Source organism: Gymnoscopelus microlampas (genome assembly GCF_963454915.1).
Source record: "Gymnoscopelus microlampas genome assembly, chromosome: 18".
Lineage (NCBI taxonomy): Eukaryota > Metazoa > Chordata > Actinopteri > Myctophiformes > Myctophidae > Gymnoscopelus > Gymnoscopelus microlampas.
In genome coordinates, this window is record NC_139955.1 from 5,598,697 (window position 1) to 5,612,125 (window position 13,429).

At 42.6% G+C, this 13,429-nt stretch overlaps 1 protein-coding gene across 2 annotated transcripts in view; it reads right to left on the reverse strand.

Moving 5' to 3' along the window:
* The window catches only part of pdlim7 (PDZ and LIM domain 7), a 74,290-nt gene that overhangs the window by 48,239 nt on the left and 12,622 nt on the right, over positions 1–13,429 (reverse strand). For both annotated transcript variants that reach the window (XM_084085648.1, XM_084085649.1), the window contains exon 3: positions 5,520–5,671. In XM_084085648.1, coding sequence (XP_083941774.1) covers positions 5,520–5,671 — 152 coding nt within the window. The remainder of the gene's footprint in view (positions 1–5,519; positions 5,672–13,429) is intronic.

Here is a 13,429-nt window from a genome sequence, read left to right on the forward strand (position 1 = left end):
GAAGAAATGCTAAATGTGAATATACTAAAGCATTCGTGCTGGACTCATTTTAAAGTTTTGGCATAATATGCATAATACCATCTACCATTAAAAAAAAAAAACCTTATCACCTCTGCATTGATTTATTAAAAAAGGTTGAGGTTTCACACTTTTTTTTCCCTCCAGATTGGCCTCCAACTACTGAGGGAACAGGGAAGCCACAGCGTTATTAGACCCGGTCTTATTAATACATCAATGCAGTTATTAGACCTTGTCTTATTAATATAAATCAATGCAGAGGTGATAAGCGCGTGCGCACAGGAATTGACTTTCTTATATGGAACTGGGTGTTGGATTCCCCCGTACCACAGAAGAGCCAAAGAAAAGAAAATGATGTGTGTCCAGGCCATAACACCAGTGGATTTGACTGCTCGTTTGTCACACTGTGTGTGTGTGTGTGTGTGTGTGTGTGTGTGTGTGTGTGTGTGTGTGTGTGTGTGTGTGTGTGTGTGTGTGTGTGTGTGTGTGTGTGTGTGTGTCTGTACTCGGCTTGTTTTTCATGCCTACTGTGATCCTAGAATCATGTCTGTCTGTCTGTCTGTCTGTCTGTCTGTCTGTCTGTCAGTCAAAGCCCAGTCCGATGCTACACCCAGCTGTCAGATTGCACTCAAGACACCAGAGTCCGGTGACAGACAGAAAGAGATGAACAGACAGACAGACAGACAGACAGACAGACGCATAGCATGAAGACGAGTGAGCGATCACATGTGACTCACATACAAAAAGAGAAACCATTTAATTGTGGTCCATCATTCCACAGTGGAGATGATGACCTCAGCCTCTCTCCCATGGTCTCCTGAGCTCTCTCCCTCTCTGTGTCTGGCCTCTCCCTCCTCCTCCTCCTCCCCCAACACTCATCACAGGATTCCAGCATGAGTCTATTTGCTGTCTCACTCATGGGTTGCATAAACACACGTACACACACACTCCTTTTTTGGGCATTTAGGTTGCGGTATTTAGTGCGTCAGTGATTCTCGACTGTGTTCATTTTCGAGGACCCCCGCGTTGATATGCATTAGGTCACGGACCCCCCATTTGGATAGACTTTGTATCCAACGGGCGTCTCATCTAAACTGTAAAAATCCTCGGTGTTTATGGTACTCTGAGGGTGTACAAATAGAACCAAATGCACCCGGAAGGATCCATTTGGTTCCATGTGTACACTCTCAGAGCAATAGACCCATAAGGGTCCCCGGATCAGATGTTGAGAACGAGTGGAGAAACACACACACGCTCCTTTTTTGGGCTTTTAGGTTGCGGTATAATAAATGACCTCTTTCTGCAGGGGAAAAAATAATAATCGTAACATCACCGTCAGCAGTTCTGTGATGTCGAGACTCACGGCATACGGGAAATGTGCTGTTCTCCCCCCCGTCTGAACCTGGGGTCACGTGACCCGACACCAAATTCTGCATAATATCCTTCATATGTTGTTATCTGAGTACAGACCGTGGCGCGTAGCATGAGAGAGAGAGAGGCCTGGTCCGTGTTAACAAGAAATACTCAGCGAACGTACGCAGTGATATAATGTCGTCGCTGTGTGTCGGGAAGAAACCTTGTATCTCCAAATTTCCACTTCTTAGGCTTCTTTGGTCATTTTTTAACGCCCTACTTCATCATACATGAATGTCAAGCAAAAGTAGTGAAAATAGCTCCCAATGCGCCGAATCGCGACACACTGTGAGCTTGTAGATCTGCCGTTTTCACAATTTCTGAAAAATCTCTTTCCATTTCCTGAAAAGTTACGGTTTACGGCCGTACAAGGTTTCCACCCGAAAGCTGAGAGAAAACCCCGAGGAGATTTTAGAAACGGCACTAAAACCTATGCTGTCAAACACTAATGCTACCTTAATACGTGATTAAGCTCTCAAACCTATGCTGCCAAACACTAATACTGCCTTAGTTAATACATGATTAAACTCCTTGGCTATGAACCTGATTGCATGGTTAAGAAGTCACAGACATTTGAATTTCATACATTTTTAAATCAATCTTTTTCAGGGAGTACTTCTTGGCCATACTTATCAAATCAACCCATGCTTAGTTTAAACCCATCAAGACCTGGAACACATCTGTGTCACTTTAGATTTCTCTGGCTATTCAAAAATAGCAGCTATACAAGCTCATAGCGCGGCACCGAGTGCCGCGCTATGAGCCTGTAGATCTGCTATTTTTGTAAAATCTTGAAAAAAAATTGTTTTGGATTTTTTTCCCCAAAACTGTTCCAGATTTTAAAGAATCGCCTCAGGTCTTAATGGGTTAAACATGCATAACTTTAACGAAAATATAAACACTGTGCTGGATTACCCATCTAGAGCTCAAGTTTCAGTATCTAAAGTTTCTAGTCCTCAGGTCCTCCGAAAAAGATTAAAAGGGAAACAATGGCTTCCTAAAAAAAAAGAAACGGAAAAACCACAGGATGCTTTGGTAAACAGTCAGCAGTAGTGTCAAGTAGACTGTGAGTCACATAGTCAATGGACTAGTCATTCCAGAGCACCGCTATGGTCCGACCGTCTTTAACAAACTGATGACAGACAATGACACAGTGGTGATCTTTCCCGGTAACAGTTAGCTGTGCGTATTGACAGTCGCATTATGCTCTCATTTTGAGCATTACAAAAACTAGGTAAATCATGTGCATCTCAGGAATCCCGATCCACATGGGAACGGCGTGGTGGCTCCAATATGGATCTCAGGAATTCATGTGACCCAGCCTGTGACGTCGGTCATCTATGACCCCGTTGACTTCCACTATAACATTGACTTAAATATTTCAAAAAGCGCGGGAAATAAAATAGTGGAGATGCTTCTATGGCCTACTGGCAGTGTGCACAAGAAAGTTGGCGCTGATCTAGCGCTGTCAACTTTCCTCAGTAATGATATTCGATATGATATTATTATTATTATTGTTATAAAAAAAATGTTTTATTTATTTAAAAAAATATATATTTTCCTTTTTTTTTGACAGAAACAATACAAAAAACAATGTATCGAGTGGTCGGATCCAATAAAACATATATTTTGTTTGTTTTTATAACTTGATACATTGTTTTTTGTATTGTCCCTGTCAAATAAACATTAAAAAAAAAGGTATTCGAATATTAATTTTCATATTCGAATATACATATTTTCCCCATATTCAAGGAATATTCGATATTGAATATTAATTCACCAGCCCTACGCTAATCAGCCGAGATTAGCTCCAGAGAGAGAGAGCGAGACACACACACACACACACACACACACACACACACACAGACAGACCCACCCAGGGCTAGCCATTTGCACAACCACAACGTAAAAAGACAAAAAACATTCTCAAGACCTTTGATTTTACATCTAAAAAGCAACAATCACTGACTCTACTTTTTACTAAACACTTCAGCTTTGCATTTAAATCAGTTTCTTTATATTAGACACTGTGTGTTGAAAAAGCTTTGCAAAAAAAAAAAATTACGTTCCTGATTAAAACTCCTTGGCTTGTGTTCTGGCTTGAGAAGATACCAATTCAACGAGGAATATTCTGGCACAGCGTTACGGTACGTACGTGAGCAGGTATTGTGTGCGCACACTGGGCTGCTGGGAAATGTTATCTGACGCTGATTAAAGTGACTTGGGGGGAAAATGTGATTTACCTTGGCTTTCCCTTCCAACAAACAGTTTTACATTTACTGGGGAGAGGAGGAACGCCTCCGATTGCATTATAATAGAGAGACATCATGTGAGAGAGTGTGTCTTGGCTGTGCTGAATAATGCGCTGTACTGTTTAACCCTTTAAGACCTGGAACGCATCTGTGTCACTTTAGATTTCTTTGGGCTATTCAAAAATAGCAGATCTACAAGCTCATAGCATTCATTCGCTATGAGCTTGTAGATCTGCTATTTTTGAAAAACAAATCAAAAAAATGTTAGGATTTAGAAAACATTTTTAAAGACGGGGTGCCGTGATTTTCAGTGATCCCCCCCCCCCCTAAAACATAATCATCAGGTATTATGGTTATACTAGGAGGAAGATTTTTTTCAAAAAAGTGTACAGAAATTGTTAAAATTATGTTTTTATGTGGACACGCCTCCAGTTCATTAAGTATACCTGGTTTTCACCTTAGCACCTCCTCCACCACCTTAGCACCACCCACATGTCCTAGTCCCTCCTCCTCCTCCTCATGCCCACACCTGTTGTGTTATGATAATGAGGGGGAGGGTATATTTTTACTATGTCACTAAAGGGCTGTTTCTCTATTGGCACGTTTGACCCTCAAGGTTTCAGCCTCCAGGTAGAAACTCAAAATAGTCAAGAGAAGACATAAAACACCATAAAAACACCACCAGGGGGCTTAATGAAGTTCTATCAACCTCATAGACACATGGAAAACAGAAAAAGTGCAAAACCATGGCACCACCTCTTTAAGAATCGCCTCAGGTCTTAATGGGTTAAACGGAACAAAGCCCAATGCAACGGCCTGCTGGCAACGCACCAGAGAGAGGCTGGCAAAGACTGCTGGTAAGACTGGCATGGATCTCTGCTGGTAAATCACCACTGAGCCCACCAACCCCTGCCTTGCCGTATGTAAGGGTGTCTTCGCTTGGTGACAATGTACAGAAAACTACCAGATGTTTAAAAATAGGGCTGCAATAGTTAATCGAGCTAATTAATTAATTTTCAATGGGAAGGAGCTGCGTTCCCACTGATAATAATTATAATATAGTGAAACTAGCCGAGCTATAAGCTCGCAGAGAACACCTTCCATATGTCACTGATCACATGACCCCAACAATCAATTCTACAGTTCTAGGTGACATAGAAGGGAGGGGGACCTTTTTCTTATTTCCACACAGCAGCTCTAAGGTATATTATGACATGGTTCAATGTTGAAAATTTGTGGTATTCCCCTTAAGTGGTTTATCAAAAATTGCCGGTCTTTGCAAGCTTGTAGATCAGCTTTTTTTTTTTGCTTCTTCTGAAAATGTTGTGAAAGTGTCTGTGGGATTTACAAACTAGATTTTCAGGCCACTACGCGGTCTTCACATCTAGTCCCATATTGCGCTGATCAGAGCAAGGATCACCGAGTTATGGCCATTTGAAGTGTTAACCCATTAAGACCTGAGGCGATTCTTAAAAAAAATCTAAATCATTACAGTTTTTGGAAAATAATCTAAAACATTTTTTTCCAAGATTTTTCAAAAATAGCAGATCTACAAGCTCATAGCGCGGCACTCGGTGCCGCGCTATGAGCTTGTATATCTGCTATTTTTGAATAGCCAAAGAAATCTAAAGTGACACCGATGCGTTCCAGGTCTATTAAACACTGCTGTAACACCGCTGAAGTGGCACATAATGCGTTTTTGTTTTTTTGTGCGATTATTCTCATGCCAGTCCCCCTGAACAGTTTGGTGCGGATTGCAGTAACGGTGTGCTTGTGGGCCCCCGGGGGGGGGGCCCCTGACGTGGCATGGTGTGGTGGAAGGTGGGCAACACTTACTTGCTGAGGGTGAGGGTGAGGGAATCTGTCGCTGCTCTGATTTTGTTCTGCGCCTCCACGTGGGTCATGTCCTCCGCGTTGCTGTCGGCGATGGACACCACCCAGTCGCCCACGCCTACGCCCGCCTGAGCCGCCTTCCCACCGGGGGTGAGCTGGAGAGAGGAGACACGGAGCATTAGAGCATTGGTTCTCAAAGTGGGGTCCGGGGACCCCCAGGGGTACTTGAGAAGGTTCCAGGGGGTCCCCAGCTAAATGATGGATAGGAACCAAATGGCCCCTTATGGGTCTGTAACTCTGAGAGTGTACAAATGGAACCAAATGGACCCTAACGGGTCCATTTGGTTCCATTTGTACACTCTCAGAGTTAAATTAACATTGATTTTACAATATGAATTGGGGTCCCAGAGATAGAAATGCCATTAAATGGGGGTCCGTAGCCCTAATACATGTCAAACTGGGGGTCCTTGAAATTAAAATGATTGAGAATCACTGCTAGAGCCGTAAAAATCTTCTCTTATGGGGGTCCCTGGCTTATCTTTTCAAATGGGGGTCCGCGGGCTAATAAGTGTCCATTTGGGGGTCCTTGACATGAAAAAGTTTGAGAACCACTGCATTAGAGGAACAACATTGACAATACGAGCTCATGTGTGTAAGTTACTGTGGGATAAACAAAATCCCTGTATTCCATTTCTGATCCCATGGTAACATCCTTGATAAACAACATGTATCAGCATCGCCGCGCCCAACGTCTTGTATACAATATTCACCGTGCTTCAACGTCCATGATTTTGTCTTTCATATGGCACGGTAAGAAGAGTGCTCCTTTTTGTCCCCGTGTTTGTGCAAGGTTCTACAAATCTAGCCTGGGACCAGACGAATCTGCAAAAATAAAATTGCCCTCGGCGATTTGGGTCTGGCATCCATTTCCTGCTCCCGAAGTCTGGGGTGACCAATCAGGGCCCAGTATTCAAATATGGGAGACTGTAATTGGTAGTTGGTTGTAGGTCTAACCAATTGCGTCCAGAGCCATTGTTTTGATCCCGCCCCTTGAAAAAAAAACGTCCTCATAGAAGCACCAGACACATATCCACGCAGTGATGTAGTCTGGCTACGCGAGGCTACTACAAATCACTTTAAAACAAGACAGATATCTTGACGCGTACCGCTTGGTGCACTCTGTACCTTAACCCATTAAGACCTGAAGCCGATTCTACTAATGTCTTCTAAATCCTAACGGTTTCCTGAAAAACGTATGTTGCTATATATCAGTGGTGCTCAAGCTTTTTCGTGTCAAGGACCCCCAAAATTATATGCATTTGGCAACGGCGCCCCATCTCAAAATATCTTGATCCAGGGACCCCCAGGAGCAAAGATTTGAGTTTAAAATGTTCGCTTCCAAAAATATATACCGTAATTTTCGCACTATAAGCCGCACCTGAATATAAGCCGCAGCAGCTAAATTGAATGATTTGTACATATATAAGCCGCACTGGACTATAGGCCGTGGGTGTAAAATCCCTAGATTTAGGAGGTCCCCTAGTGGCCGTTAGCTATAAAAATCCATAGATAAGCTGCACCGTTATATAAGCTGCAGGGTCGAAAAATGGGAAAAAAAGTTGCGGCTTATAGTCCGAAATTTACGGTATATTAAAAAGATTTCCACATATTTTCAAGATTTTTCAAAAATAGGAGATCTACAAGCTCATAGCGTGCTTTCCCGGCTTTAATAGGTTCAATTCATTTGCACAGCAACTTCCTGGTTTGTGCTGGCAGTTTCGGGACTACTTGCTTGGAGAAATTGTCGTTATTATTATTTTCGGTTAATTGCCAGCCATACAACACCACATCCATAAAGAATCCACAAGGATAGAGACACCTGCTCGTCTAGTGCCGTTTCTACATCCACGTGTTGATACTTGAAGTCAACATTCACTACCCATGAAATCACACAGATGTTTTTCCTGCCACCATCTGTCTTTCAGAACAGCTGCACACAGAAATGTTAAATAGTTTCATTTTCATTTGATCGCAATGTTTTCTAGGCTTACAGTAAGACATGCGAGAAGGACTCACAAACGGAGCACTTCACCCATTGTCAACCTTATCTTCATATAATTGGTCCTCAAGAATGCTCATAAAAAGATGGCACCATTTCAGTTCAGAAACATGCCTACCAATGGCATCATCAATGTGGATTCCAAGCTACCATAATGGATATAATAATTACAGTAATAGGTCCTGGAAAGACAGCATGCTAAAATAGAAACCGTTGTTATTGCATCCTTAAAATGTTACTTTTAGTTTGAAATGACCACAGCTGCCTGCCGATGATGTCATTGGTAGGCAGGTTTGTGAACTTGGATTGGATTGGATCTGCTATTTTTGAAAATTCGTGAAAATTCGTGGCAAAATCTTGGATTATATATTTTTTGAAGCGAACATTTGTAAAATATTTAGTTCCAGGAACCCCCAGAAGCAAAGATTTGAGTTACAAATGTCTGCAAAAAAAAAAGAAAAAATTCAAATATTTGCACAACTTTTCATGATTAAAAAAAAATAGCAGATCTACAAGCTCATAGCGCGGCACCGAGTGCCGAGCTATGAGCTTGTATATCTGCTAAAAATGACACACAGACGTGTTCCCGGTCTTAAAGAGTTAACGATCTCACACTATGTACAGTACTGTGGTTTTTTTTCCCTCCAAACTTTGCCTTCCATCATCACTGGGTGGGAAGTCGTAATTCTGTCAAATAAATTATAAATTGCAAAAATATTTCACAGTTCAAACATCAGCTATGTCAACAAGCATTATCTCACACTTATCTCTACGGAGTTCACCTCCGTGGCCTATTCGCAGCAATCAGCCATCGACTGTGTTCACAAGAGCCAGGGTCATCCGCGTTCGCTGCACGAGTTACGCTGTTAATAATCGGTTAAGAGGAGACACGATGTCTGGGCCCCCCCAACGCAGCCGGGACATCGTCGCTGGCGAGCAGAAACCTCATATCTCCAGGTGTCAACTTTGTATGTTGTTTTTTTTGTCGTAAGTAAACGCCCTACTTCGTCATATAAGAGTGTCACGCAAAAGTAGCTAAAATAGAGCGGCTATTTTAGCTACTTTTGAAACATTCCGAAAGTGAAAGTAGTTAACTCATTAAGACCTTCTACAAATGCCTTCAAAACCAGTATTTCTTTCAATATTTTTCAAATAAATGTCCAAATATAGCAGATGTACAAACTCGCAGCGCGGCACAAAGTGAGCTCATATTCATCTTATTCCTGGAATTCTCCAGGGCGCCGACATTGCCTCCAACAGGGGGCGCCATTGAGTTTTTCCCTGTGTGCTGCTTCATTCAATATCTTCTCACTTCCGGCTGCGGCCCCAGCCGGGCCAGCCCAGAGCAGCAGCTGGCGGTAATGCACCTTAATGAGATGGTTGCCAACCGCCTTTAAAGACAAGGAAGGCGGCGTATATACAGTCTACAACAGTGTTTTGCCACGCACCCGAGCGTATGTGCATGGAAAAACACTGTCGTAGACTGACACTATATATATATATATATATATATATATATATATATATATATATATATATATATATACGCTCAGTGTGTGGCAAAACACTGTCGTAGACTGTATATACGCTCCCGCAACACGGCACAGGTCTTCTTCTTGGAGTTTTATGGTGGTTGGCATTCGTGAACGTTGTATTAGCGCCATCTACTGATATGTGTAAAGCAAGTACGCCGGAAACGCATCGATATGTTTCACACTCGGATCGGCAATGGGACTCCCCACCCTCCCCACCCCCTACGTTAGACCGGATGTGGTGGGCGTGGCCGGGAATAAGGTGAATATCTGCCAACGGTAAAATCTAAAACGACACAGATGCTTTCCCGGTTTTAAGTGTGACTGAGGGTTTTTATGAATATTGGAACCAATGAAAAGTATCAACAAGAGCTTGTGACTAAATAATAACCACATCGGATCCATTAAACTCCGGTTTCTTTTTTACATTTCCTGAAAAGCATAACGCTTTTGGACGTACAAGGTTTCCCACCAGAGACATCGACGACGATCATTTAATTTAACACTGTCGGGACAAAGATTTATTAAGTTACCTCTCCCTATGATGTCACCCGTTGCACAAGCCCATGATGTAGCACACATGTATAGTACAGTAATTCTAAACATGAACTTGGACTCGCGACAGACACGGAGGGCGGGTGACCTTTGTTGTTAGCAATGTTTGCATCATTTACTGGCAGATATGCCGCGTAACTCGTCCAGACAGGTACGCCGTTAGCCAATAAGTGACATCATAGTCATCATCATCAAGTCATTAACGAAGAGTGACACCTCCTCTGCTGCCTTGGGCCATCATGCAGACTGCAGACAGGGTTGCCAGATCTGCTTATTATAATTTGACCGCAAGATTTTATTTGAAAATAGCCGATCTACAAGCTCACAACGCGTCGCATCGCAACGCGCTGTGAGCTTGTAGATCTGCTATTTTCAAATAGCTGATGTATATGTTAATTTGCTCGTGGGGCCCATAGTCGCTTCTTTTGGGCTGGTTTTTCCCAGACCTGGTTGCTTGTTTCTCTCACAGAATCTGGCAACGCTGACTGACTGCGGAGTCCAAGCTATGAGTAATAATAATGCCTGAGTTTATACTTAGATGCACATGGGTATTGTGCAACAGAAATAGCTGATCTATATCAATGACTCACCATATGAAGGCCTTGAATTCATAGAGATTTTCTTTGTTTTTTTTGTCCCATTCCTGATCCAACATTCCAATATTTGATTAATTGAAGTAAATAAGGGGCCAAGCTTAACAAAAAATAACATCCAATAATATCCAACACATTACGGTGTGAGAGTTGTTTTTGCTTATATATAGTTTTACTGTTGTTAAGCTTGGCCCCCAAGGCTTCATAGCGTGAGTAATTGATAGAAAAATAGTCATTTTGGGGGTGAACTACTCATCTAAGGCTGAGAGAGCAGAAGCATTTCATTGTATTTTCAATACGATGAACTTCAACTCAAAGAGTGTGATCATAATCAGGAACATGTCACACGCCATCAATACAGGATTAATATTGCCCTCTTGGATCTGTTGGTATTACCACACACACACACACACACACACACACAGTGAAGATGCCAAAACGTGTTTAGTAAGGACTTTCGTCAGCGGGTCCCTAAAGGCTTAAAGAAACTCAAGACCTGTGTCAGAGTCTCAGATAACTGAAGTACAAAGTGTTCAACATCAGATAAGTGTGTGCAGTGCGCTATGGCATGAGCGCCAGGATTTCTGGCACAAAAAAAAAAAAAGAAAGAAAGAAGAGAAAGCCTATCAGGATTACTCTCTGATGTCATGGATGCCTGCGAGCGTGAGCTCATCAAAAGGCCCACAGGACACAAGGCTTCAATCAATAGCCTTCTGGCATGTTCCCGCTAAGCTATTGGGTGATCGCTTGCTTTGATTCCGGCAACATTAAAAGACAAATACTAACGTGAAGAGCGAGTTAATGGGCTACGGTGTGGAACGCAAGGGCAGAACGGGGTGAAAATACACACAAAAGACGCACTGTTCTACGCCTCCCCTACCTTTCCCTTGCCCCGAAACTATGCTCTATACAGAGAGAATCAAAACATGTTAAATGTTTTTTTTTTAAAAGCAATCGGGGACGGCTTGTGCATTCCGCAGACTTACAAAAACCCACATTTGTTCTGGAGCCAAGTTCAAACATCACTTTTAATTGCCTTTGATTCACACTCACTGGAAGCAATTAGGAGGGTTAAGAAGTCATCGTTCCTGCAGTGGGGTACAAGCACTTCAAAGTGCTCTTCAAACAGCCTGGACTGGAGAAAAACAACTCCGGCCTCCAGACGCTGCGTGCGTCACACACAGAGAGAGAGAGAGAGAGAGAGAGGCACAGTCTGGCCTGATGCCAGCGCTGGTGGACAGTAAGGAACCGAGGTACATTTACTCAAGTACTGTACTGAAGTACTTTTTTTTATCTGTACTTAACTTGAGTGTTGGTATTTTTGGATACTTAGTGTATGACTTTGACTCCACTACATTTCAAAGCGTCGCTGTCAGGCAGAAACCTGTGATCCCCATAATTTTAACTTTTTGTGTTTTATTTTTGGTGAATGAACGCCATACTTGATCATACTACAGCGTAGGGATGGGTATTGGCAAGAACCTCGCGATACGATACGTATCACGATACTTGGGTCACGATACGATTATATCACGATATATTGCGATACGATACATAATGCGATATATTGTGATATATTGTGATATATTGCGATATGATACATATTGCGATACGATACATATTGCTATATATTGCGACATATGGAGCTCAAGGACATTAAAACATCAAACATTCAGTTTATATATACCCCTGACTGAGTAGCTGCAGATCACTGATAGATTCTTTGAATGTTTTTTCATAAAGCCTGTATCAAAAAAAGAAAGAAGTAATAACTCAATACGACGGCCTGAGTATCGCGATGTCGTATCTGGAAATAAAACAGATTTGAAGTTTTGTATTGTAATCAGCAAAATAATTCAGTGTTTTTAATGGCACCTGTCTTTTTAAACATCTGTGATCATGCTGAAAGCTGAATAAACATAAACATAAAAATGCACATTATGAATTAACCACTTGAGCTCTATTTCAAATATAGTGAAACTAGGAGATCTACAAGCTGACAACGTGCCGCAAAGGTTGTGATCTTCTAGATCTGCTATTTTCACTTATTGAGATCTTTTGAAAATGTCTTGAAAGTCTGTTTTGGGGAAAATGTCTAAATCTTAATACAGCAATGCATTGATATCAAAAAAGTACTTTGTCATTTTGAATACCAAGTACTCCAGTACTTTAACTCGAGGTTGACTGAGCAACTTCCACTTGTGGTGGAGTCATATTTGACCAGGAGTATCTATACTCTCACTCAAGTACTGGGGTTGAGTACTTTGTCCGCCACTGGCTGCCTGCCAGCCACATAAGTGTTCAATGGGAAGAGGAGACGGATGTGCACGACCCCACACACACACACAGCGCGCGCGCACACACACACACACACACACACACACGCGCACACACGCAGAGAGAGGGCCACTCGAGTCAAGAGAGTGGCCCCGACAGGGAGAAAAAAACATTCCAGGTCCCGGATGCCAGTGTGATTCCACTAATGATAAGGTAATATCAAGAGAAAAGGTAGAGGACATGGACTGTGCATTTGTGTGTGTATTGCCCCCCCCCCCCAAGTTGTGTGTGTGTGTGTGTGTGTGTGTGTGTGTGTGTGTGTGTGTGTGTGTGTGTGTGTGTGTGTGTGTGTGTGTGTGTGTGTGTGTGTGTGTGTGTGTGTGTGTGTGTGTGTGTGTGTGTGTGTATAACTATACTTGTGAGGACCACTTTCCTGCTTCTCACAAGGGAAATGGTTGTTTTGTTTTATGGTTAAGCTTAGGGGAGTTAGGCTAACAATTAGGAAAACATACAGTTTAGGATTAGCATTAGACATATGGAGGTTGGGGTTAGGGTTGGAGTTTTGCATGATTTATACATACCGGTAGTTGTGCGCAACAAACAAACAACGTAAAAATGGCTTCATAAAATTGTAGTCCTAGAAGCTTGCCGTCCTCACGAGTATAGTAAGTACAAACATGCGCGTGTGTGTGTGTGTGCGTGCGTGTTGATGGACATAGACACCTGTGCTCTTGGCTCGGGTTCAGTGGAGCAGCTGTTCACTCACTTGAGAAGGCAGCAGTAATGTTGCTGTGCTCAGACATTTGGGGGGGGACGGGGGACAGAAACCCTACACCCCCCCTCCCACCCGACGCAGTTTGTCAATATGCCGAAGGACATCGGAAAACATGCGACGAC